Source organism: Triplophysa dalaica, chromosome 6 (assembly GCF_015846415.1).
Source record: "Triplophysa dalaica isolate WHDGS20190420 chromosome 6, ASM1584641v1, whole genome shotgun sequence".
Lineage (NCBI taxonomy): Eukaryota > Metazoa > Chordata > Actinopteri > Cypriniformes > Nemacheilidae > Triplophysa > Triplophysa dalaica.
Genome location: NC_079547.1, coordinates 20,944,789 through 20,972,696, shown reverse-complemented (window position 1 = coordinate 20,972,696; position 27,908 = coordinate 20,944,789). Strand labels below are relative to the sequence as shown.

The following is a 27,908-nucleotide window of genomic DNA, read 5'->3' as shown; positions in this document are numbered from 1 at the left end:
CTGATAGATAAGTGCATGGATGAAGGAGGGGAGATGAAATGGAGTGATTGGATATGACGAATGTGCAAAATAATATTTCTGCGCATTACATTTATAACGCACAAATATTATATATTGATAATTTTCGCACTGATGAGACCATTAAGAAAGACCATTTGGTCGCAGTCTAGAGCCAACTCTAGTCTGGAACAGATTTATAGTGAAATGTCCATGTAAAGCCTGTGGCATACTCTGTTTTTTTACGTGTCCGCGAGCAAACGTAAATGCACAGTATAATAATGGTTAATTAGCGTTAACGCGATAATAACGCTTTTACTTGCCCAGTCCTATTTAATACTTAAAATTAAAATTAAAATTTGTCATCATTTGCTGACCGTCTTGTCATCTCAAATCTGTATGACTTACTTTCTTGAAGAAATGAAGAAAGTTGGTAACCGAACAGCATTGGCACCCATTCACTTCTATTGTATGGACACAAAACCAAAGTGAATTGGTGCCATTTAACAACATTCTTCAAAATTTCTTCTTTTGTGTACTTTGGGGAAAAAAGTCAAACAGGTATGAAATGACCATAGGGTGAGTAAATGAAGACAGATTTTTCATTTTTTCATAATGATATTTTTCAACTTTAGAAAGCACAAATGAAAATCATTGAAAGAATCTACTTTTAATATTCCCATAACAAGATACCGGATACTGTATGCATGCTTAATATTTTATCTCCATACAAACACACTTCAGCTCAGCAGTAGTCCCAGCACGCTCTCCAACGCTCACTTCCCTCCAATCTCACACGCAGGTGTGACCTTGAATGAAAATGATGGAATAAGTAGATTGAGACAGCTTTTCGCCCCTCCCCTCTCGTTCACGCTGCGAATGACAACCTTATATTAGTTATTGCAGCTATAGGTTACTGCAAATCCTGCTAGACACTTACAGGCCTATTGATGTGCTAGAGTAGTAATTCAATTTTCCAAACAGATTGTCTCCTACACTGTCAGTCACACTTCCTATTAAAATGAAGTAGGGTCTCTCTCTCAGGTGAGACCGGCCCCTTTATTCTCAGCCTTAATCCAATTTCGTCTCGTTGGCTGTGTAAAGCTTTTGAACACTTTCACGTTTCTCCGCAGTGCCGAGCGTAGCACCAGAGAAAGTTTTAGCAAGAAGTCTGTCGGCGGCCGATATCGAGGTTTCCTGGGAGCCCATCCCATCCACACCCGAAAGGGTTCTTGGATTTGAGGTTTGATATTTTCTTGTGTTTTCTGTGTACGCATCACATAGTTACTGTGCATATCTGAGTGACTTTTACTGTAAATTTACTGTATGTCATATGTAGATTGACAATTTTTTTGTTTGTTTAAATCCCATAAAAGTGATTATACATTTCTGTGAAATAAGTAGCTATAGAAAGGTAACAACACATATTATTTAAATACAACGCAGAAATTATTTTGGAAAAAAATGTATTTCTCCCAAATAGCATCACTTTGTGATATATTAAAAGATCTTTTAAAGAATGCTCGCCCATGACATCACTGCTGGTGGGCGGGGCCTCGGCTCACGGTGGTACATCGGCTCTCACTAAATCCTTTGTGTTTCGAGTCATACGACATAACACGGCCATGTTTTTTTGGCACTTTCAAGGACAATAGGTAGTCTACATGGTTAGGGTTTGGGTTAGTGTTAGTGTAAGACTCGAAACACCAATGATTTAGTCAAAACAAACAAGCCATGCCTTCGGATCTGACTAGAAACACCAAGGATTTAGTGAGTGCCGTGGTACATCGCTGTTCCCTGTAACACTGGGATACGGAACTATTAAAAGCGTTTCTCACCTCTCCCGTGCTATCTGAAATATGTAGAAGACCAGAGTTTAGACTGTTAGACGTCTCAAGCGTTCAGAAGCTGTCCGAAAGCTCTCAGCTGGCCTTTCAAGTAGAGAGTCTCGCTTTCTTGCAAGCCACTCTCTCCATCTCTGTCACCCCTGCCCTGCAGCACAAAAACTGCCGCGTTGCCATGGTAACGGCCATATTGTCTGGAAAGAATAGAGCTATCATGTCACCGGATTTCTAGATGAGAATAACTTTTGGGTTGTTATTTTTCGCACTAAAAGATCGAATCAAAGACAAGCATGTATGAATCAAAGGAGTGATTCTTTATACACATACGTACAGTTTATTCATTTTATTCACACAAACTTTTTATAGCACATATTTAGTGAGGTCTTATTTAACCGTTCATGCATTACATCTTGAATAAAGTCACCTTTCAGTAAGTTTAAAAGACTTCCACAAAGTGAAATCAAAGCAATTCCTCATTAAAATTGAGACTCTTTCGGGCAGATCCTATTGTCTAATTCTTAAATTGACTTAAATCTTTTGACACCTAGTATCTAAATATTGATATTACTTATGACCAGAGGTTAATAATTAATGATTTCATTTCCTTTATCTAAGCGTTTCTCACCTAAACGTTAATTGAAATGTCACATTCTCAAGAAAATCAATTACATATCGCTTCACAAGCGTATCATATTTTCTCTCTGCCAGATATATGTTTTCAAAGGTGGTGAGACAGACACATTTGACTCATCATCATTTTGCTATATTCGGCTACTCTGTTCATTCACTATTTTATCATCACAGATCTCATTTACATTTATGCCTTTAATGTTTTTATCAAAGTCTGCTTTAAGTTTTTTCACGGAATTACATTTTACGTTACAGTACATTACAATAATTCATTTGGTAGATGCCTTTATCCAAAGCAACTTACAGTTATGATGAGACAAGGAGAGACTTAAAATGCACATTTACAGTGATGTGATGAATTCTTTCTTTATCATGACACACCTTCTTTGGCAGCAATATAAAACACTGCTGGCATTTGCTCTTAATTTGATGTTTTTAATTATAGAGATGCATCACTTTAAACACAATATATTCTTTTAAAAACACAAGTGTGTAATTAATTAAGTTACCTTAACAAACTCTTTATTCAGGTAGCTGCTCACACTTTGACAATAATCAGCATATTGAGGGTCACCGCGGGTTACGAAAGTGTTTAATTATATTGGCGGAGAGCTGTTCACATCTATATCATTGTCAAGGATATGAACAACGTCCTTGTTGTGTCTCCCGGCGAACAGGTGGTGTACTGGGAAGACGACACCAAGCCGGATACGGTGGGTAAAGTGAGGATTACTGGAAACTACACAGCGGTGAATGTTAGCGGACTGCAGGGGAACACTCCGTATTATGTAGCGGTGTGCGCTTTTAATACTGCGGGAACCGGCCCTCAGTCTGCGCCTGTCAATGTCACCACTAAAAAACCACGTGAGTACACTGAACAGTTAAAGGAACAGTTTACCCAAAGATAAAAATTCTGTCTTCATTAACTCAACCTCAAGTGATTCTAAATCTGTATAAATGTCTTTGTTCTGATGAACACAGAGAAAGATATTTAGAAGAATGCTTGTAACCAAACATTTTGTGGCCATCATTGATAACCATAGGTGATGTGGAACAACTTGAGGGTGAGTAAATGATGAGAGAATTTTTTTTTTTGGGTGAACTTTTCCTTAAAGTTCTTTTGAAAGCACAAATTTATTGCTTCGACATCTAGTCAGTCTTTTTAATTCTGATAAGGCCTGTTCACACCAAGAATGACGATTTTATTGATATATATAATGAACTATATTCGCGCACACACCAACGGACGATAATGTTGTGTATATTTTGAGTGTTGCAGTTTCACATTTTCAATTTAAATTCTAGTGAATTCTGTTAGTAATTTCAATGACTTTATTCCAATATGTCTTGTTCATGGTTGTAGACGCTATTTTAATTTTAAGATTTGGACTAAGTTAATCTTATACACTACCATCCACAAGTTTACACTCGACTGTGTATTTTGTAATCTTATAAATAATTTCATCCAAAGACATTTGCTTATGTATTTGCAATTATTTTTGTGGGCAAACGGGTAACTGTGAAAATATAACTTCTTTTATTAGAAAGCTAACCTTTAATTTACTAGAACATTGACAAAATTAACGATTTGGACTTAAGAATTAGGAAAAGACAGCCAATAAGAGCATCTCTCTAAAAGTCCAGTAAAATAAAAAATGACAGTGCCTATGTTTTATGAAATATTGCATCGTTTATTAATGTGGGTCATTCTGTTTTTAAAATTTGTGTGCCCTCATAATCTTTAAATGCACTTCCTTCCTGTTATGACTATCCAAAAAATGGATACCAGTAAAAATGGCTTATAAAATGGCTATTCTAGAAGTTCAAGTGGACACTATAATATAGAATAATTTGTTCAATTCTCAAAATCTAATTTAATTTTTGATGAATTTTTTATTATTACAATACAATCAAGAAACATAAATAAGTTACGAATGGTGTGTAGTAATAGTTTTCGTCCTTGGCGGTAACGATCTTCAGTATGTATGATTTTGTTGCATATTTTTCATTTTGTGTTTGTCTTTGTTACTCAAAAAAAACACAGCACCTGGGCAGCCCCCTCAAAACGTAGAGTGGAATCTGATTGGCTCTCAGCTCATGCTTCAGTGGGATCCAGTCATAGCTCTGGAAACAGAATCTGAAGTCACTGGCTACATAGTAAGTGAAATCTGTCTATCAACATGCAGACTAGAAAACCCATTTCAAAATCGTTATCCATTTAGCTCACAAATGGCTCCATTCCTCCTTTGTTTGCCAAATGCTAATACCAAGAGCTACGACACAGATGATACTCTTGATAAAAACAGAGTTTTTGTGCTTTAGCAACAAAGATATGGCAGCTACGTCCCTAAAAATCATTAGTTGGTATGTTTTTATAGATAAAAGCACAACATACGCTATTTCATGTCAAGATCCACCTCTCCGTTAATTACACAGGCACGCTATTAACAGCACTCACGGTGCTTATTTCCTCACGCTAGAAAACGGTCATTGATCTCAGGGGAAAGGCACTAGCCATTAGCTTCAGTAAACACTATCTCTAGTAACTTGTGTTTAGTTGCTTTAATGGTTGCGTATGTGTCTCTTTGACATCATTAATGATGATTGCTAAGGCAAATGTGACTATTATTGAGTAATGAAGATGTAGGGTTGAAAATTTGAAAACAGATTATTTTACAAACCATTTTTTACCACCTCAAACCATTTGATTTGTTGAGGAGAGGTGGATTGGGCATGTTTTTTCTGGTGAATGATAAAAAAGCTACACATTTAGAAAAGTGTAAATATTCTGTCACCATTTGTTCACCCTAATGTTGTTTAATAAGTATATTAGCCTTTCTTCTGTTAAACACAAAATAATATATTTTAAGAAATGTCTCAATACAATGGAAGTCAATGGGTTGTGTTGTTGGGTTACCAACATTCTTCAAAATATCTTCTTCTGTGTTCTGCAGAAGAAATAACTTCAAACATGTTTTAAATGATATGGGGATGAGTAAATGATGACAGAATTTTCATTTTTCGAAGAACTGTCGCATAAAGTCTTATTATTGTGAATCTCGTCCTTAAATGTTGCTGTTCCACCATCCACAGATTCTGTACAGAAGACATCGAAATAACGACATGTACTCCATCATCACAAACAAAACATCTGTGGAATTGACCCTCAACCCAAACGACAACTACGTCATACAGATCAAGACCCTCAGTGAAGGGGGACTGGGGGAAGGAAGTGAGCCAATCCACATCCACCAACTCAGTAAGTCTGTTGTTCTCCCTTTTATTTCGTCTTCCGCAGCCATTGATTAGCTCCTAATGGGGATTCAGTCAGTTTGGGCGCCAAAATATTTCAATCTTTTCTCCTCAGCCTCTGTTCTTTTTTAGAGTCGCAGAACCCGACCTTTTAAGAAATGCACATTCATTCGCCATCTATCTCTGTCACTCGCTTATTCCTTGTTGACTGTGGCGCCCGAGTGGCATATAAAGTAGTGACAAAAAATCACCCTCCCCACCACACTCAAGCATCTTCCTCAAATGGGCAGCAATCAAACTCGACTTCCCTTCCTTTTTGGGACAGAAGATCTGCTCTCAGATGTGACGGGAGCTCTTATCGTCACACGATTCTTTCCCCACGGAAGCTATTAATAATGTAGAGACCCGATGCGCAATTCCTCTTTGATTTACAGCGAGCTGTCTGAGAATTGAGACGTAAACAATGATTCTTTTTCTCCCATCCGAGAGCTTAAATTGTGTTTCCTAACGTTTCTCTTTGCCTTGGGTTGCAGGCATGGGTGCTCGGGGATCCAAAGCGGGAAGGATGTGCGCTCTCTCTCTCTCTCCTCTACTAATATGCGCTCTGTCGACGCTCAGTGCCTCCTGATGTTTGAGCACCAGACACGGGCACAGTGAAAAACACGTACAAACTTTCTGCTCTTCGCGCGACCGAGTCTTATCCGATGGGATTCCCCAACTCCGGCGGCATGTGTGTTGGAGATTCTGCGGGATATTGAAACGTCCCATGGGAACATGGGTGAATTCCTCATTCGTAAACATGGAACAGATTTATTGAGATGTTTGGATTGGCACAGATGAGCTATAGTATTATAACAGTTTGTTTGGCACTTTAAACCCAGGAATAAGAAATGCAACGGCTTTGTTCATACTGCACACAAATCTGATTTAGTTTTCAGACCTTTGGTGGGTTAGATCTAGAACATTGTTTTTTTGCGTTGCATATTTTGTCATGCGTCTCAAATTCCAGAACAAAGTAACACATGTGCAAAGATCAGATTTTCATGTTGTTTAGATTACAAAAACAAAAAGCCTTGAATATAATGCACTCAAAGTCAGATTTTTGCTGCCTGTCTGAACAAAGTAACAACGCTCAACGTTTCGTCCATATGTTGATTTCTTTATGTACAGTGCCAATGTGTGCATCATTCATCTTGTGCTCTGATCTTCGAGAACAAACAATGCCTTAAATTCATGTACGCACCAAAGTAGTTGAAAGAAGTCGTGCAGTTGAGTTGCATTCAAAGAGGACAAGGGCTGACGAAACTGCTAGAAAGATGCTCTTATTTTGGATTTGTTTGTTGTGTCTTTTGTGCTAAGTTCTGGGTTAACAGTCAGGAATCCTCTGCAGTAGTTAAGAAATAAACATTGGTGTTCCGCTTCTACTACAGAGCCGTCAAATTCAAAAAGGCTGTTTGCTGGATATTAGCATTTTGTTTGACGCTTCATGCCGGTTTAATTATAGATGTGTTAAGCGTTAAGGCTTTTCTGGAGAGTTTTTGCTCCGAATGTCAACCGGTTGAAACACATTTTAGTTTCCTTTCTGTTGCCATCCCGCTGTACCGCGCCGATCACAACTCATTCATGCTTTTTACATCGTATAAAATAGGCAAATAGCTTAAAAGCATAAAATTCATACAATAGCATTGAATATTCTTTGAAAGCATTGAAAGTGTCAGGCACTTTGGAAAGCAAGCACTCGATCAGAATTACCAACGTCTCACGCACCTCTATCAGTACGTAAATAAAGACTCGAGAAAATTTGTCAGAAGTGGCGAGATGCGGAACGCTGCTTGAAGTAGGACTTGCATGAAAGTTTTATAGCTCTAATGTTCTTGCAGATGTGAAAAGGTTAAAAGCCTTCCGAACAAGTTGCGTGAAAGACGAGTCCCCAGAGCTCCCTAGCAGTCTATATGTCTCAGAATAAGGCCATTATTTAAGGTGCATAGGACATCGCACTCAATGGTGTGGCGGAGTAGAATAGGGCTGAAGGTTGTCGATTTGGTCCTCGTAAGGACCACTTTCTATACACCACGGCCAAGCATTGTCGAAGCATTAAAGCCAGCTCCAGAATAACTTGCTCAAGAATGATTGACATGTATATAATGTAGTATCTGAGTGCCTTTAGCGATTGAAATTTATAAAAACTTTTAGATGGCAATATACTGCGATAACAAAGATTGTGTACATGTCAAAATACGTGAATAATAAGAAGTACTTTATTATCGGAATTATTCCGATTAAAAAAATGCGCAATAGCGTCTCTTCAATGAACCGGCTTTGTGTATAAGTGAAACGTACTGTATATAAAAAGCATGGATTCTGTTATACTAAAACATAGGTCTAATAATAATCTATACTTTTTTTTACAAATAATACTCTTTTATTTTAATTAAAACATGCCAATCCAACATTGGTTGAACGTTTTCAAATTCCTTTTTATTTTAATGTTTTATTCAAACTATAAAACATTTTTTATTATAAAAATTTTCCGATTTTTTAAGTTGTCAAACTTGTTATTAAAAGTAACACAATGAAGTTTTCCAACTTGAATTTGTAACAAAATGTGGCACCATGATAATCACGCATACCGTGTCAAAAGCTGTATTTATCGTGATATGGAAATTTGATAACCGTTTCATGCCAAGTGGGCAACTATGGATTGCATTACCTTAATACGTTGATGCTCATTTCATGCACCTTCAATGCTATTAAAAGGACAACAATGACGTTTTTCAACCTGATTTTTAATACCGTATACTTCGATGAAAAGAAATAGCAAGTGCATGTACCATGATATAAAAAATTGGCCTTGTCGGCACCTATGTATTTCATTACCAACATACGGTAATGCTCATTTCATCCACCTTCAATTCAATTGTTATTAAAAGGACCACAATTCAGTTTTTCAACTTGATTCGCAAAATTCGCCATTGTGATAATACCGTATACCGTGAAGAAGGTAATTATAGAAACCGCACTTATCGTAACATGAAAATTTGATAACGTCACATCCCTAGTCGACACCTTTGTTTTGCATTATACCAGACTACGGTGATGCTCATTTCATTCAACTTTAATTCTGAATCACCATTGGAGCCCCCAGTAAGACACCCCGATAATGACCTTTAACACGAGGTTGGCTGCCAGGTTGTCCCTTCACCGGACAATATGTTTCTGGCTCTTTCATGACAGTATCAGGCTGGAGTGACTATAATTTGCACCCGTTCTGTTGAAAGTCAGAAGCAGACGCAAAGAAGTGAACCAAGGTGACACAGCCTTCCCTCTAACTGTTCTGAACAGGTGCGGTACAGCTCATAAAAAAGTAAGCAAGAGGCTAAAAAAAGAGGCTACACACCCACAATCAGGACAGCCTATCTGTTCTCCTTCGAGCGTTCATAAAGGTCTGGGCACCTTGATTAGGCTGCAGTGGCCCAGTCAATGGGATATCGATTTTTCTGCTCTATACTGCGGCTGTCACAATGCCGCCTCCTGATTGACTGATGCCGATGTTCCTGTTGGCCATCTTGGATTGAGTTTGCTCTTTGAGTGTCAGAGACGACCTTCCCCTTTCTTCTTTTAGCGGTAACCGAGTGGAATGTTGGCAAAACAGTTCTTAGTAGATGAACTCACACCCACTTTTTCATTAAGAAATCTTTACAGTAATGCATCAGACTGCATAAGAGAAGTCAATTTGCAAACAGCATTTCATGTTGACTTTATAGGGAGTGCCACAGACAGTTTTACTTTGTTTTGTACGGTCGAGTGTTCTTTATAGTTCTGTAGTTTGAAATGATTTATAAGCAGTACATTATTTGGGAATCTGCTTTTTTTATTTAGCATAGAAAAATGACAATAGACATGGTCTGTGTTATTCTGTATTACAGTAATTACAAAGCGAGCGCTGCTTATTTATTGCACCCCCTGTCGCTAATAACATGTTACCAATTGGTGATTTTTCTATTTCCTGTTTGGTTCCTTTTATTCTATTGTGGACCGTCAGCCTTTCAGTACACTATTAGCTATTGACGCATACCAATGCTGGAACAAAATTGTTGTTTAATGTTTTTTTGGTATTCTTACAGTTGTGCTTTCTAATTCCCCTAATTTTGTGTAAACAGTATAATCAGTGAGTTTCATTTCTTCCTATTATGGTTTCCCCTTTGGCAAAACTTTAATGATATGTTGATAATCCGAGCTCTTAATGACATGAGTGATCTTATCAATACAATCCAATTGCGTTTCTTAGTAACCTGAAATGAAAAATAACCATACCTTTGCCAGATGTAAATAGCTGCTATATATTTTTCGAGTCGGCCAGCTTTGACACTACCTTTCCTATAGCACACGGCCCTGAGAATTTAATACTGATGTATTAATGAATAATCTCTGTGAGATGCCTTGCGTAGAATTGACATTTTCATATTGAAAAGTAACCGTTTTGTCTTGTATACTAAAACTGTGCATGTGGCAAATTGTTTGGTGAATATGTGTTGAGTTTTATAATCCTGTTAAAAACTTAATAAAAACGTGAAAAGACTGACTCGCTGCCGTATCTCATTAAATCTCGGGGGGAATCGTAAACTAATTTGATCCTTAGAAATCTATTTAATGGGTAATGCCATATCTCCTTTTCCAAATTTTCAGTATACCAAAGCTGATTAGTTCATGTAACTTCTTACTGTAGCTGTGATCTAATGCAAGAATGTTAAGTTCTGTATATCATCGCTGAGCCAGAATCAAAGGGTTTGTACATGAATAATATACCATCATTTTAATCTGTGGGATCTAAACGGGATCAAGCAAATCCACAGCCGCCTGTGGAACAAAGTACTGTAGCAGAATTCAATCACTTATAATCATTTAACGTGTCAAGAGTTCTTAAAGAGTTTAACAGCTCCTTTGAGAACGGATAATAACATTGATGTTTTTTTAAATAGCTGGACACGCTGATCAATATCTGAAGCAGAATGGGCATCTAATGAATGAACTTTAACCTTATTTGCATGTTAAGTCACATGACCTTGTTTCAATCCGTTATTGCGTATTTGTTAGGCATGCCCCGGTGCTTTTCTTTCACAAACAGGCCTGACTTCAGATCAGTGTGGTTGGTGTGGGTCATATCTGAAGGCTGGATGAATGGTGTGTAATTAAAGGTTCAGCCCACTGGAGTGTTTTCCTAATTAAGTATAAATGCCAAGCCCGTCAGGATGAGGCTCGGGTTCTGTCTGAATGCCAGTTAGAGATTTTATTAGTGAACAGCATGTTTAAAAGTGTTTAGTCTCTTTTTTATTGATGCAAGCATGCAAATGTGCACGTATACACATATTCAACTTTAGAGACATTTTTATACAGGCACTCTTGGTACAAGGCTTTGTGTGAACAAACAATAGGATTACTGAGACTGGATGAGGTCAGAAAGTACTGATGTAAAAATAGCTTTTTGTCCAAATGTAACTCTCTGACGTAGATGGTGTGTTTATTCAAGGGATAGTTCACCGTTTTTACTCACCCTTGAGTTGTTTCTAACCTGTATAATTTCTTTGTTTGGTTTTAACAAAAAGAGCGATATTTGGAAAAATGTTAGCAACTAAGATATCTGAGGCATCATTGACTACCATAGTAGAAAAAAAGATTGTATATGTTTTTGTTCTGTTGTACACAAAATGTGATATTTTAAGTTTTAAAGAATTAAGGAAGACAAGAAGTTCTGGGGCACTTTTGACTACCGTTGTATTTTTTCTACTATGGGAGTCAATGGTGCATTTAAAATTTCAGTTGCTAACATTTTCCTAAATATCTTTCTTTGTGTTTAACAGAACAGAGAAATGTACTTTACCGAATTTTCAATTTCCTATCCCTTTCAACTCTGTTTTCAAATTCAAAGTTTTCCAAAAGAGATTGCTGTAGGGATGATAAATAGGTAAACCTGAAAGTAAGCGCCACACTGGTTCGTGATAAACAATTTCTTCTTTCACATTTAGTCTATTAAGATAATCTTCACAAATTAACAAAAAAGATATGAATTTTAAAGCCTACTGTAAATAACAAGAACCAAAAAAAGAAATCCCCATCAACTTCTTTTAAGATTTTCCATTATTTGTGAGATTTTTTCCCTTACATGTCCCAGACAATGTAGGTAGTGGCTTTTAGCAGCTTGTTAGCAACCTCAAATTTCAAGAATTGTAAAAGTTTAAAAGCTCACGAGAGGTGTTGTGTATTTTATATCGCAGAATAAAATGAAACAAATATTAACAAGCTTTAATTAAATAAAACTCATACGTTTCCGTTAACCACAGACCATATTTTAGTCTTTTTTTTACTTAACGATAGAACCAGAAGTGCAGAAAATGCTTATTCGCTTGTTTTGAGTACAAAAATAAATCATCCCTGCAGCACTCTTTGAAATCATCTAATACAATGTCGATGGGTCAAGAGGATCTGCATAAATGCGAACCTTTGCCATAAGACATGAGAACATCAACAGAAATATGAATAAAAATTTCAGATACAAAGTCATACCTTCTTATGTATTCTAAAACAACCCCCGGATGCATCACAGCCTCACAGTTTAGAGTAAATTACATCATTAATGACATTACCGAGTTTATGGGATTTTAATGTTGAAAAGACAAAAGGGTGTAGCACCTTTACATTTACTGGAAATTAAATTTTGGTAATTTTACTGTAATGAACCAGGATTACTGTATGAAAGAGGCAAATGCTGGGTTAAAAAACGACATAATGTCAGTAGTCAGTTTATTAAGGGTAAGAATATAACAAGCCAAGGTTTGTGTTTGAATACAGAAAGCACACCAAGCAGTTGCCGTCAACATGAGTGGGCCATGTCCTTATTATCCAATACATGTCTGTCTTGCTTCTCTTTAGCTCTCTGTCTCACTTACTCATTATATTTGAAGGTTTTCAGGCAAGTCCTCTCCTCTGTATGAATCAAGTTTCATACAGCTTCTTCGCCAGTTTCTTTTGGAAAACACCTGACATGTTGGCATGTTGAAGCTGCTGTAGAGCTGTTCTAGAATAAGAACCAATATTCTTAACTAACAAGGTCTCAAGATACATAAGTCTGTCCTTTAAAAGCAGAATGGAGACATGAGACATCGCTCCTCATTATCGTGACATGATCGAATCTAGTGTGAAAGGTTCTTTGAAGTGTTTGTGGGATTTGGGAACTAAACATCATAATCTCTTAAGCCTTTGAGAGATCTGCTTCCTGTCCCGATGTGCATAAAACAAGCTGTTGTCATTCGCCATTGCTGTATTTTTATGTTTTAATTAGAGCTTTCAAATTGAGAACACGTTGATATGTGAACAAAAATTTAAGCTTCAATGAAAGACTGTCTAAATTGTATTCACGAGCCTGTTTTTGACATGTTTGACTATATTTGCAGGGACCCTTCATTCTGATCAAATGGGAAAACGGGGACGATTATGTATGGTTTTGTTTAATATGGGTGTAACTGAAGTGAACGATTATTGAAGCTGCACCCCAAACACAACCGTCACTTGAGCGAAACCAGGTCATACAAAAACGTTGTAAAACAATATAATTGTCCAAATTTATACAAATGAGATACCTCACTAAATAGTTACGAATTGCCATGAGATTCAACTTTTTTCGAGAATTGAAACCACTTGAGGAAAAAAATCTACAAATGTGCCAATGGTTATGCTAATTCTGCTTAGTACTAAACCCTAAAACTAAAATGATTTTAATTCATGATTTTAATCCCTACAGTAACCAGGGAAAAGTTACTGTAATGAGTCAATTTTTTTATTCTTTTGATTATTTGTATAGATAAACGATAAACAGAGTCCCACGTTGCATTTAAAACATTGCCTGCATACAGCATCCTAGAAAGAGAATTCAAAATCTCTCTTTCATGCTCAATATTTTCTTTTAAAGGCGATGAACACTCTCTAGGGACCTTTTTTGGGTGTCTTAAATTTAAATATTGATTCAGAAAAAGTCACTTTGAGGAAAAATTTACATTACGCTTTTGTTTTGCGCGAGCGTCTTCCCGTGACGCATCAAACCTCTTATTACCGATTTTTCATTAGGATTACCGTATCCGTTGCGGATTGCTCCTGAACGGCAAAAGCTTGAATGCTGATGGTAGGTTTTGCTTTGTGCCCTCAATAAATATCACACTGATTTTGCATTGTGCATCTGTTAGTGATTCTCGCATGAAGGATGCCGTTTACCATATTGAGTGTTGTAAGACTCCCCACAAGGGTAATTATCTTGCAGATTGCTTCTCGCTAGACATCCTCATACCCTTTCTCGACGACATGCTGACACTATTAAATCAAGACGGAGAAAAATTCTCTCACATTGATCTCATACTGACAAGGTTGAGAACTTGATCTTGTTGTGTAGTTTGAAATGTCTACATGGGACCTGAACTAGTTTTAGCTATTTAGATCCCGGAAGCTAATTTTATCCCCTTAAGAATTCACTCAGGGTCTGTTAGATCTGCTTACGTGCAAATGTAACGTGATGAAGGTCATGTGCGTGTATCACCTTGTATTGCGCAGAACAGCAGAGTGTTGCAGCAACATGGAAGAAAATATGTACAACAAATATTATTCCTGGGAAATAAGTGTGACTGCTTGTCTTATTCTTGGATGTTCGCTGCTTGGGTGTCACGGACACAAAGTATGTTGCAGCATTCTGAACAAGGGCAAAAGTAGATTTTCTTGGACTTCCTGTCTTTAGCTGTGACATGATAATCCGTGACTCGATAAAACACTCCAAGGGCATTTTCTACCAGAATATACTTGGTATAATTCACATGTCTCCGAACTCTCAGGGCATGATTTTGAGCAATGTATTACTGTATAAAGTACAATATTCGAATGCACTGATTTCTATAAGTTTGCAAAAACGTTTCTTAAAGCTGCAAACCTTAACTTTGGTTTAAAGTTTTATGTACAAGTAAATAAAAGATCAATGTTGAAAACTGAAAATTTCAGCAAACAGAGCTTATAATAAAGACTTTTAAGTTGAGCTGTCAGGGACAATTTCAATTCATATATACACAGTAGCCTTTATGTATATATATATATATATATATATATATATATATATACAAAAATTAATGTATACAGACATAAATGCATAACCTTTATCTGATAGTTAAAACATTTTTAAAATATCAAATAATGGTAAAAAAACAAATTGTTAAAAACATTGTTATTATATATAATATATATATATATATATATATGCTACTGTACATATATGACCACTTTCTGCTATACAGCTATGAATGACAAGAGGAGAATTTAATTTGAACAGGCGGTGCTGCTTGTCTCTTGTCGTTTGTGTTAAACAAGATGCAACAGAAATGAGGGTCACAGAGTAGCAATATGTCAAAATTGTGTGACCCCAGAACATAAACAAACACTGGATCGATATAAGGGAAAGATTCTTGCTGGAGGGAATACAAGTGTCAATAAGACACAAATTGAATCGCCCTCATAAATTTGGTCCCTGTGGCACTGATCACATTCATTGTTTATTCAATGAGTGAAAGTGCAACATACCAACATTTTTTTATTTATCTCCTGCTGCGGTAAAGAGTAGATGCCAGAGGTCAAAGAATTGCGTAATACATTGAGAAGGGGAATGTTAGGTAAAAATATTTAAACCCATGACTTTTGTGTTGCGAGCACAAAGATCAAACAGTATATCTGTAAATTCCTATAGATTATTTTTTATTTTTATTGTTCATTTATTCTCCTAAACAGCAGACAGAGATTGTGTAGAACAAACAAGTCGTTTGCGTAACAGCCTCTTGTCCAAATGATTTGGGCTTTTCTTTTCCAACCTTATAACATTAAAGTCTTACACCTTGGCAACTATTGTATTTTGTATTTCTACTTCCGTCCCACTATTAAAGTAAAGGTCATACATTTTGGGATGAGATTAATAGTTAATAGTGGGTCTGTACAAAGCAGTTTCAATTACGATTGCAATCATAGGGAATGTGCATCACAAGTAAAGTTGAATATGATTATGTAAATCATGGCATAGAGCTCGAAGAATTATCATAATAATCCATAATAGTGATGAAAGGTTATCAACTGCATGAAATAGCAAGTTCGTACATGTTTGTTTGCCTAAATGTATTTTTCTTCCGTTTTCACACCACCAAGTTATTTTCCATGCCCAGCAATGTCAAAGTTTTTCTTCTCTCCCAGCAGGTGGTATCTGTACATCTAGCCCTTTGAAGTCTGCATGTTTCGACAGTGGGTTAACTAGCGCTGAACACATTTAACAGTAATGACAACATTTCAAAAAACGCAATGACATTTGAAAATACGACATATTGAGTCCCAGCACAAGATCAAAGAACGGATTAACTGTGTGGTGCACTTGTTCTGTTTAACAAAACACCCTTAACCTCCCTCTGACTGGGAAACGACTGTATTTCTGGTGCGTAGGAACACGTGGGTGGAAAGAGAGGTTTACAGGAACAGATTTGTTTATTTAATGCATTTTATTCAGCGTGTTCCAGCTATTATTGAACAGAACTAAATGGTGATGGGGATATGATGGGAAAGATGATGATGCTGATGGTTGGGATGGTGTTGATGATCACATTTTAACCTCTTGCCTTTGCTCATTTTGAGAAAGAAAAAGGAGATTCTTGCCACGTTTCGCTTTCCGGATCTTAATCTCAATAGATCTAAACATTGTCTCAAGAGACTGGGTAATGATATGCACATTCATTACACAGCCCTATTTAATCCAATTCACATTATTTGTACAGCACAAAACACAATTCAAAGCAGCTTTATAGAAAATGCATGCGTCTCCATTCTTGCTGCATGTTGACAATAGTTTATTTGCATCCGTATTGCATATTCATTTTTTAAAGAATCCTATGAGATAGAATTGAGACTTGAAACAGTGCCATAATGAAACACATCATTGACCTCCAACATACTGTATCTCCCGAGCCATAAAAGAGCAACTTCTGAGAAATATCCTTTTCTTCTCGAATGCTAAGCAACATCATTAATTAACTTAACCTGGTCAGACAAATCAATGCGGACTTGACGCTTTTTTAATTGGTCCACATTTTTTTGGCACGTGTCCACCCCACAACATGTTAATGGTTCTGGGCCGGATTTCATAGTGTGAGAAAACACCAGCTGTTCATGCTAATAAAGACCGAAAAGAAAAAAGATGGAGAGAGAGAGAGGAGGAGGGGTGCACAAGGAGTAGCTGCCATTTTAAAAAGGCTATTTTAATATTTTGCGACAAGGCGCATTTTAATAATTGATGGCATTTCGGCAAATCTTTCTGATGAATATTTTCAAAGCCTTTCTTTCTGTGATACTGTCATACTGCAGTATAGGTGCTGAAGGGGATGTAGTCATCAAGCTGAAGAATTTGTGATGGAGGACAACGTTTTCCCACAATGTCATTATTTTCTCATTCAGTGGCCAGTCAAGGGCACTACTTAGAGTTCAAATAAGCCCTTTGTGTCTGACAGATATATGATGTAGTTATGTTCCCTTCACTTTTGAATGATTTTTAAATCACAGAGTGTGCCCACAATCCTAATTGTTTCGCTTCTTACATGAATTACCCACAGTACAATGATTTGTAGATTCACTTCTGGATGTTTGAGCAACACTGTCTCCATTAGACATTAGCCTTAATCCAAACACTTGAAAGCCTACTGTAGACAATATCTTCAATCCCAGAATGCAATGCCAAAAGCCCAGGGAAAAAGTTTGTTAAATGGCATCCAATGTACTAGTTACAAAAGAATAAAGGTTCATTATAAATATTTGTCATAAATGGATCACTGAATATTTTAATCCGTATTTTTTTTTCCTGTACAAATATCTAAGTATTGTAAAACTATCTTGAGAGAAAACCAGTGCTCGAATTTAACCAAGACTTTTTTTCAACACAATATATTTGATAATAATATGCATCACTATATACTATTTATTAAAAACAGGCGGACATAATAGAACAGGCTTTTTTACTGTATTTTGCATCAAATCATTGCAGGCTTGGTGAACAGATATTTCTTTTGAACAGTAGTGTACGTCCAACAGAATATTTCTAGCATTACCAATGTAGTCTTTACTATTTCGTCCTAAAAACAACTGGATGATTGAAACTTTGTAATAATAATGTTTGTTTCAAAAGACTTGTTTGAATAAAAGAAACTAGTTTATTAGATCTTAAAAATATTAAATGTAACAAGACCAGCTGTCCGTCTGTGTTTTAGTGTTGTGTGGAAGCTTCCTCTTCCTGACTGCGAGTGGAGGTTTATTATTCTAGTTTTTTTGCTGAAGTTAGCTTTACCGAAGCGATGCCAATCAAGCAGTCATGTCAACGATGTCCTGCACTTTAAAGAGGCATGACAACTAGCCCATTAACAAACTTACTATAATTATTGTCCATAATTAATTCACAAAATTTTACATTGAATTGTAACCAATGGGTCACTCCACCCCATCCTTTCGAAGCACTAAGGCGGCTCACACAGAACCAAGATGTTTTCGCTTCTTTGTGAAAGTTGTATTTACAAAAAGTGCAGTTTGTCAGTTTAGTGCTACTGTAGAAACAACATGGTGAATTCGATGCAAGTGACCCGCGGTGTATGTAGACAGAAATAGCTCATTCTAAGGTAATAAAAACATAATGCTTCATTATCTAAGGTCTTTATACACCTCTGAAGACATAGTTATGTATATGATATTGCATTTCTGTCAAAAGACCAGCCAAGCAAATTACACATAGCACCTTTAAAGTATTGTATGAGCTTATGCTTAAAACAAGAAAACAATCTGCCAGTGGTGTAAGAAAAATAATTAAGTTTTCTCTTTGAAGTTTATTTTGTCTCAGTTTATTGGCAGATTATTTTCTTAACTCTTTCATCGCCATTGAAGAGTTATCTCGTCATTTAAAAAAACACTTCCCTGCCAAATACGAGTTATTACGGCAATTAGTGTTTGTACTGTTGTACAGCAGGTGGCGCTATTACACACCGCTGGGAAAAAGTACAGAATCCCAGAACCTAGAACTTAAATGTTTTAGCGGTTTTTAATGAGTGTATAATGGGCGGAATCTTTGACAAAAAATATTAATTATCTCAGCTGTTTAATCAAAATGATGCATTTTTCAAGAAACCTACCCACATCTATGGAGTGATAAAAAACGAACAAATGAAAATAGAAGAATACGGTTTCTTTTGTTTAAAAGCTGAGACTCTGTTCTTTCATTTGTCCATATACTCTTTACAGAAAATTTACTGTGAGCCATTAAAAATGGGTGAAAATGTAAAAAAACGTTGCCGTAGGCTGGCAACTTTTTTTTAAAAGGCTGGCGGCGAATGAGTTAATATCTTGTAAGACTTAATATATTACTTAACTGTTTTTTTGGCTTCTCAAGCAAATGCATCTTGATTGATGAGATATTTTTACTGGAAACCAGACAAAAATACAGAGTAAAAATAATATTTTGCAGTGACGAAGAACACATGAATTGGTGTTAAAAATCCACTTTAAAATGAACTAAAAACCTAATATTTCTGTGTGAAATAGTCTAAGACATTTATCAATTGTAGAACTTAAGAACTTGCCGGTAGTTGTCTATATAGTCAGCTGCCAGCAAGGCATTTTAGTTGCAGGTTTTGAAACCAAGCTATTTAGAAGCTTAAAGGTTTTTTGTATCGAGAGCAAAGACATTTTGATACATGGAGGACAGCTGGTTGTCAAGTTTGGTGGACACACTGATGGCCGGCTTGGTGTGATTAGTTCCGTTGTGTTAATCATGGATCTCACAGCATCTGTCTTGTGACCATCAAACAAAAATGACTATAACATCAAGCCAGAAAATAACAGGACCTGTCCAAACCTTACTGAACATCATTTTCAAAACCAAGCATTTTATGGCGCAGCCCGGAAAGTTTTCTAATGTAATACATATCTTTTTATGAAGATCATCATTTTAAGCATGTGTTCTTCACTAAGGTATTTAACAGGTAAACAAATCAGTTGACAAATGATACTAAATACAAATTTAATAACTGTTGAAGTTAAGTTTCACAGGCTACATAATTATATTGTTTGCTCATAAATGAAAAAAATCTTTTAACATTTAGGAGAGCCACTGGCAAAGGTTTGCATTAAAACGAATGGCGCAAACCAAGATCCTAAGGGGTGACATATGTTAATATGTTCTTTGGTTGCACTCTGATTCGCTGTTCTGCACATAAGCCTCGAGCGAGCAAAACTCGGACGTGAATTATACATGAATTATACATATTCGGGGCAAAAAAACGCAAAGTCATTGGCATTCAAGTCACAAACTCTGAAACTCTGGATTCATATATTCCAGCATTTCAAAGACAAAAATGTCAGAGTGTACAACATGTTTTATTGGAGTGATGGCAAAAGGTCACAAGTGTCCACTACAAAATATCATCCTGTCAGCATACTATAAATTTCATTAAGGCCTATTAGGAGGTTGTATTTAGTTGTCACCGTGGTTAGCAGAAAAAATACTGAAAATGCTAGTTTTTAATATACTGTTTTAATACACTATAATATACTGTTAATATATATTTTGTTTATTGGTTGATTGATATGCTGTGAACACTTTAAAATGTAATTTGTTGCCAAAGGCTGTATACAAATTCTACTTATATGTTCCTCTACAGCAAGTTCGACTGACATGATGACAATTTATTGCTTAGCTGTTTTTTTACGGTAATCAGGTACTGTAGCAGAGTTCTGTCAGTACAGTCTGTATGAGATTGGATGACATGTGATGTCTGTTTGCTTAGAAAGTAGCAAATGCAGCACAACTTCACTGAGCGAAAGAACGCTGTTCTACAATAAACCCTCTACTAGCAAAACACTGTCATTTAAATCTCTTTGTCTACATCACTGCGCTTCGTTTTGCTCTAATCTGATTTGGCGTTTCAAAGTATTTTATTCTGGAATTCTGCAGCAGTTTGATGATAAAAGCAGACAGACGGGGGAAAATAATTCAAAGCATGTAGCGTAGCTGAACAGCACAACTGACAGTGCGTATCCTAAAAAAAACCCAGGTAAAGCAATCCATTGAGAAGGCCATTATAATAACATCTCTCAAACAGAACACAGTCGTTGTTAGCTTCAAGTGGTACTTCTTCCCAACGTCAGATACGAGAAAGCCTTAGATCAGCAGTGTCTATTATGATCCAGTGCTCATGCGGCCAAACTCACTCGATGTAGCACTGCAGCCTGCTCGTATTAGACTAATGAACACGCTATGAGTGGACACGTATGCAAATGTGGATAGTGATGATGTTGTAGCTTGTTGTTTTCCCAGTCAATGGCGAGACATCATTGTGGCCAATGTGGATATTTACACAGTACAAACTGTTTTTATAGTCAAATTTCATTAAGAAATGTGCTAGTTCCTCTGCTGTCATACTCCGTCAGCAGTGTATTGTGAATTGGATGATATTGAGAAGCTTTAATGAAGTTTTAGTGAGAATCTATCTTTATGAGATTATCGAACCATGCTCTGAATGTAGCACTTGTTATTATGTAATGATAATATCACATTAAAACCTTAAGCAATTGATTCAGGCTGTGTTTTACAGCAGATTTGTCAGGGACCTTGTTTAAGCTGTGTATTAACATCCATCTCTGGTGATCCCATCACAAATGGTCAGCTGGGACAGATCGCAGTTTTTCTTCTTGGTATCGTGTAAAGTGACAGTGCAGTCAGAAATGAGTCTTTTCTATCGGTGGTCTTTCGTTGTTGTTCGGGACACATCAGGAAATGTAAGCGTTTATAAGATGAGTGTATTGTTACACCACTATTAGATACATACTCACACAACACAAAACAATTTGTGAATATTTGGGCTAATTTGAAGAGTTTTGGATCCAATTTATATCGATAAATCTGCAGTTGGTTTGTTTTGATTTAACCCATAATAACTAAAGAAATACAGCTAAATGACATGAGATTTATATTTACATTTATGCATTTGGCAGACTCGTTTATGCAAAGCGACTTTATCCTATACATTTATACTTGGGTATATGCAATCCCCTGGAATTGAATCCACAACCTTGCGTTGTTAACGCTCTTTCCACTGAGCTACAGGAAAGCTGATATAAGACAATAAAAATATAATACAACATTTTCGAACCAAACTCTTCATTTGTATCTAATCTCATTCATAGATTTGGTAGTATCTGCTTTCTCCGCAGTGATTTTTAGTTTTAGGAATGGGGCTCATTGATGCTTCTTTTCTAATGTTACCGTACAATTCACATTCAATTGAAAAAAACTGCGTATGTGTAAAAACACATTTCAATTATTCTACCCTTAGTCTTCATAATATAATTAAAAATACACCAAATACTAAAACATACCAAATGTAACAAACTGTGTTGTTCTTAACTAAACTGTGGCTTGTAAACTCTCACAGAAATGTCTTGCAATTGAATGTTGTGATTTGGCTGCAGTTCTGCGCCAAAAGAGTTATCTCTGTATGGAAAGCACATGTGGTTGGGTGTACCTGGACAGGCCTGTGCCGGTGGATTCATCCCCAGTGACAGGTGTTTGATTGTGGGCCGAAATTAGAATCAACACTGCCTTGAGGAAACCTCTCCCTTAGCCGAGTCTCTGGACACACACAGACTCACACACAAACACCTATTTTACATCTCACATTAATGTGATCGGCTCACACTTAACCACAAAACCGGGTGTTAACGCACCCAAAATGCTTTATAGCGGACTGAGGCGGATGTTAATGTGTATGAATTAAACGATCCAGCTCAAGAATCCATATAGTTTAAATTTCAGTAAGTGACCCTAAACATTTGACTGGTAGTGTACAGTATAACAGCACATGTATCCTGCAGTTATATGTCCTGCTTTCAAGCATCCTCAATTTTCCCTTAGACGCTGAAACATTTTGACATGTTTATGTGTGTGATTTGGGGTCAGGTAGGCAACTCTTATCTCCACCTGACAGTGTTACATCACTTGTCTTCCTGAAACACTTCTGAGAAAAGTCCTTTGGGAAACACTGTTCCATCAAGAAATAAATTTCAGGTGCTGTCAGACTCTTCCCTATGCTCATACACCGCTGAAAAGAAAATTGCTGGGGAAAATAAATAGCTTTTTTATTTACAATGACAACCCAAATACAATGACGATATTTGAGAGAAGCTTATGGTTCTATTTGTGAAAATATAACATTTCTTTGGGAAAATGCACTTTTAAGAATGGGTTTTATGATTGGTACTTTTTACTCTTACTGGAGTACAATTTGTAATATTGTAATACCCAATTACTTATAGATTTTATTCGTGCACTTCAGGTAGACATCTGGTTTTATTACTTATATGCTTGGTGGAAAATCGGAATTGGTGTTTGCTGTACAGATTTAACTCAAGATTTATTATAGAACAAAAATCTATCGTGCAATGCTTGGTCTTTCCATTAACATCAGAGGTTTGGATTGGTGGGGTAATAATTATCATCTTAATGTCATATGACAGCTTGTGATCATTCACCTATCATTATACAAACTCATTTGATTTATTTGCTTATGTTGCACAGCGATGGAAGCTCTGCTCTCGTCCTTGTATATTAATATTTTTTTTACAAATGCAAAAATTCAGACCCAAACAACAAAACACTCTCTGGCTAAAAGCTTTGTGTCCTAATTTACACCCTTTTTTCTTTAAAAACAAGAAAGGCGAAACAGCCAGTTTAAACGCACAAACCAAAGTTAAACAGACTTTTACTTGATTTGCTCAATTCAAACTCTAATGTTCAAATCTAAACAAGAGGCATTGTGTTATCAAGACCCAAATTAATGATATTGCTCTTTACATGATCACTACATATCATATACTTGTATAGTTTAAGGCATAGTTTAACCCAAAAAGAAAATTCTTTTTTCACCCTCATGTTATTCAAAACTTGTAAATGACTCTTTCTTCAGTGGAACACAGAAGATATTTTGAGAAATTTCTCAGTGGTTCTGTGAGTCAATGTGGTCCAATATTGTTTGGAGACCAACGTTCTTAAAAATATCTTCTTTTGTGTTCTGCAGTGGGAAGAAAGTCAGGCTGGTTTGGAATTTTTGGATGAACTATCCCTTTAAGTATGCCAATTAGGATGCATCCGGTGTTTAACTAAGGCTAACTAATACTACAGAAGCATTTTAAGGTATTTTGTATCTTGCAACCTCACTTCAGTTTCATTTGGAAACAGCTCCTTGAATAAGGATGTAACCCTGTGTCATATCAGAAGCCTTACAATTAAATAACTTGTCATATTTATTGAGTGAAACATATAGTTACTATTTGGATTTTGGTGCTTTTTTCTCACGGCCTACTGTTTTTTCGTACCCAACTTCTTTGAGAGGCAGCTAACAGCTCTGATGAATGACCTCGACCAAGGCATTCATCCACGAATGGTACTGCCAAGCTTGCATGCCAATGTACACACAGACACACCATGCCAGTATTCGAGTTCTGTAGGCCTCCAATTGCCTCCAAACTGAGGCCCTGAGACAGGACTTCAAGAGAGCATGAGCTCACAGCACACGGGGGAAGACAGACCCCCCCGGCAGACGGTAGACCATTTGCTGTCTTTTGCATGTAGTCATCCCAGAGGAAATAGTGCTTAAAGGTTGCTCGAGAGATTTGATGGCGATCTCTGTTGTATTTCATTGAAGTATCCACTTTTGGGGTTCTCATTAAAGTTTTATTGGTGAAATACAAAAACATACAAATGACATGATGCTGGGAGCAATAAAATCCATGTAGATTATATGAGAAATTGAATGGTTTTGGCAAGTCCATTTCAATGAAATTTGTGACTATGAGGAGCATTTTGGTACGATCTGCTCTCGCACCGTGATTCTAGATTTAGCGTTACTTTCTTGCTTTTGTCTAGGTTTGATCAATTGCTAACACACAATTCATGAAACAATTCACCATTATCTGACAACGATAAACACATTCTCAAAACAATATACCAACTTGTACAAACCCCAGACACAAACAGACTAATTTTGCAAAGGTCTAACCATGTTCTCATTCAGAAAACACAAACACACAATATAATAAACTGAAGTGTCAAGTTGTAAACTCAAATAGCACACATTTATCCATCAGTAAACATTAAGAAGCAAAACTGATCAGATTCTCAACTGGGGTTTGTACTACTTACTGTAAACATACATTATAATTACAGTACACACTTTATATCAGAGAAATTTCCCTATTCTGTATCCAGTAAACTGTAGCACGTATACTCCCTTATTAACATGTTCTGTACTTTTGCAGAAAATACAGAATATGTTTACGAATTTGGGCCAAAGGTAAAGAGGATACTATATTTTTGTATACTGCCTCCTATTGACAAATCACTTTACTGTAATGTTTTGTTTCCTTTATCTTCTCTGTAAGTGGCTAATGTTATTTGTGCAGTACTGTATTGTGTTGCATGACCAGTAAATATTGTTCTTCGTTTTTTTTTTACTTTCCTTGTCTTGTTAGATCACTTTCATCTACTTTACAGAGGTGTAAAGTACTATTTTGCTTTTTTAAAGCTCATTCTTGCATTTTGCTCTATGTGCACTCTTATGTTGTATATTCCAATAAACACTAAGCTGTCAAATGATTATTGAATCCCTATAAGAGGTATTAGTAACAGTGTTTTGAATTGATCTCACCAGAGTCTAAGACTATGTAGTTGTGTGGGTGATTTTAAGGGCTTGTGTGTCATATCTGCAGGAAAAGTTTGTTTTTTCAGCAAGTTTGAATGGTTTTGAGAAGAGAGCTTCATTTTGGTCTGAAAAAATTATGTTTGGGGAACAGAGTGAGATGCTATGAATTTGAGAATACGAGGCATAATTTCAAGAAATGTGTTTAAGCAATCAAGAAAAACTGTAATCATATGTTTTTGTACAATTTGTACAAATTCAAAGCAAATCGCCGTTTCATAAAAATGTTTAATTTTTACATGACATCAAGTTGGATTTTGACTAAATTTGAAGAGAAATGTTTTGAAACCAGACACATGGGATTTTTGGATCTTTAAAAAAAATCTGAAAGCAGAAGACCGAAAGAAAATGCTATTGGTCTATTATTAAAAAAACACGATAATCAATGCTTGTTAATTTTCACACATATGATAATATTGTAAATAATTCAGCACTTTTGAATGAAGTGCCACAATGGCTACAAACTCTCCACCTCACTACACTCAATTTTTTTATGTGATTCATTGAAAATATAAAAATACAAAATACGAAACAAACAATATTAAAGATCAATGTTATTAATAGTATCGTTCATTTCTTCAGAAAATACATTTGATATCATGATTAAATGAATTTCTTTGGCTACGATAACCATGTCATGAAATTCTGACATGACAGCCCTTGTTAAAGTATTGCTGTCAGGAGAATAAGAAGTGCACTGTTAATGTATCGCCTAAAAATGTCACTCGCTAATCATTTTGGGTGTTTATTTTAATTATACTATTCAACAACCCTGTGTGTTTTTATTAGTCTTTACAATAAATGCTTGAGAAAGAGCGAGCGTGATTTAACTACTGGAAGTAGCTAAATACAGAGCGTGACATGCACCTCTCAGGCTGATACGCCTTAATCTCATTAGTTAGAAAATGAAGTCTCGATTATTGGCATGTTGTCAAGCGTAACCACCCCATTACGGGAGGCAGGCAGCTTGTTCATCTGTGTTTTTGACAGATTCAGTGTGTGCATCCAAAAGGCTGTAGTTGCTAATAAATGTCAACATGAATATGGAATATAATCCATTTATCTCACAAAAAGCATTAAGAAACAGTAAAGTACTGCATTTTTTGACTGATGACAAGAAAAATGTTGTTGATTTCATAAAGCACAGAATATGTTATGGGGTTTAAACAGGATCAACATTGACCATGCTTCAGTCATTCCTTCACACATTTATTTTTACCTTACTCAGGGTTGCCATCAACTGTCAGTAAAAGCCGTACGACACCTGGGACATCGTCAAATCGTCAAATATTTCACGGGAAGAGACGGGATTGCCTCCGCTTGCGTCAGGATTTCAATAAAACCTAATATCAGAACACCTGTAGAAAACCCCCATTAATTATCATCTAGTCAAACATCAATTGAAATACTTTGAACAATTTCATGTAAAAAGTCATTCAAGGTGTCACATTTTACAAATTCTTCTTTAATGTCGTCTCGCCTTGAGAGTTGTGCTCATTCAGGCAGAGACGTCTAGAGAAGGATGATTCATGAGCTCAATGTGTTCGGCAGAATCTGGGCCAGAAGACGCCTCGCCCACAGCCACACCTGATCTTTGAATATCTCTTCGTCTACAACCAGCAGCGAGCAAACTCGCCACACTCCTGCATTATTAACCACACCACGGGGAAAGACCGAGTTATTGTCAAGAATGCGAATTCCACACCTTATAAACAACCTCCTCTGATTCCTGTTCGATATCAATTTTGCCGGTATGTTGTGTAGATAAAAGAGTGTGATTGTTTCTTTTTCATTTCTTTGAGGAACATTTTGATTGCAGCTGTTTTTATCGCCTAGAGGAATTTATCCAAAGCTTTGAAATCATTTCAGGAGATATCCGTTGAATGCTGGATGAGGCATGACCCAGTCTTCAATTATTCATGCTACACGCTCTCTTCCATCAAAACCCTGGAATAGATACATGCAACTAACAAAAAAGAGCCTGGAATTGTCTCTCGTATAACAGTTCCAGTAGGTGGGTTTTAATTGTATGGGAGTTTGAGCTGTGCAGTGTTGGACTTTTAATGTTCCTGGCTCAATTCCCAGACATCGCATTTATTTGTTGAGCCGGTTGATTTGTCTTTTATTTAAATGGTTAGATCTTATTAAAACCTTAGTTGTTTCCGATTTCTAGTTTTTTTATAGTGAGAAAGAAAGATCATCATTAATCTGATGATGTTTAATAATTTAATCAGTTTCCTGGCCGTTCTTCAGATTAAAAAGATCACCCGCTGTCCCATCGCTGATGAAGACAAACAGAAAGACACTTGTGTGCATTAAGGTACCAATATGTACATTG

At 36.4% G+C, this 27,908-nt stretch overlaps 1 protein-coding gene across 1 annotated transcript in view; it reads left to right on the top strand.

The window, feature by feature from the left end:
* cntn3b (contactin 3b) overlaps nucleotides 1–10,305 on the top strand; it is a 55,674-nt gene extending 45,369 nt beyond the window's left edge. Inside the window, exons 19-23 of the mRNA XM_056751423.1 lie at nucleotides 1,131–1,240; nucleotides 3,149–3,335; nucleotides 4,516–4,628; nucleotides 5,565–5,730; nucleotides 6,257–10,305. Coding sequence (XP_056607401.1) covers nucleotides 1,131–1,240; nucleotides 3,149–3,335; nucleotides 4,516–4,628; nucleotides 5,565–5,730; nucleotides 6,257–6,351 — 671 coding nt within the window. The 3' untranslated portion in view covers nucleotides 6,352–10,305. The remainder of the gene's footprint in view (nucleotides 1–1,130; nucleotides 1,241–3,148; nucleotides 3,336–4,515; nucleotides 4,629–5,564; nucleotides 5,731–6,256) is intronic.
* The last annotated feature ends 17,603 nt before the right edge of the window (nucleotides 10,306–27,908 follow it).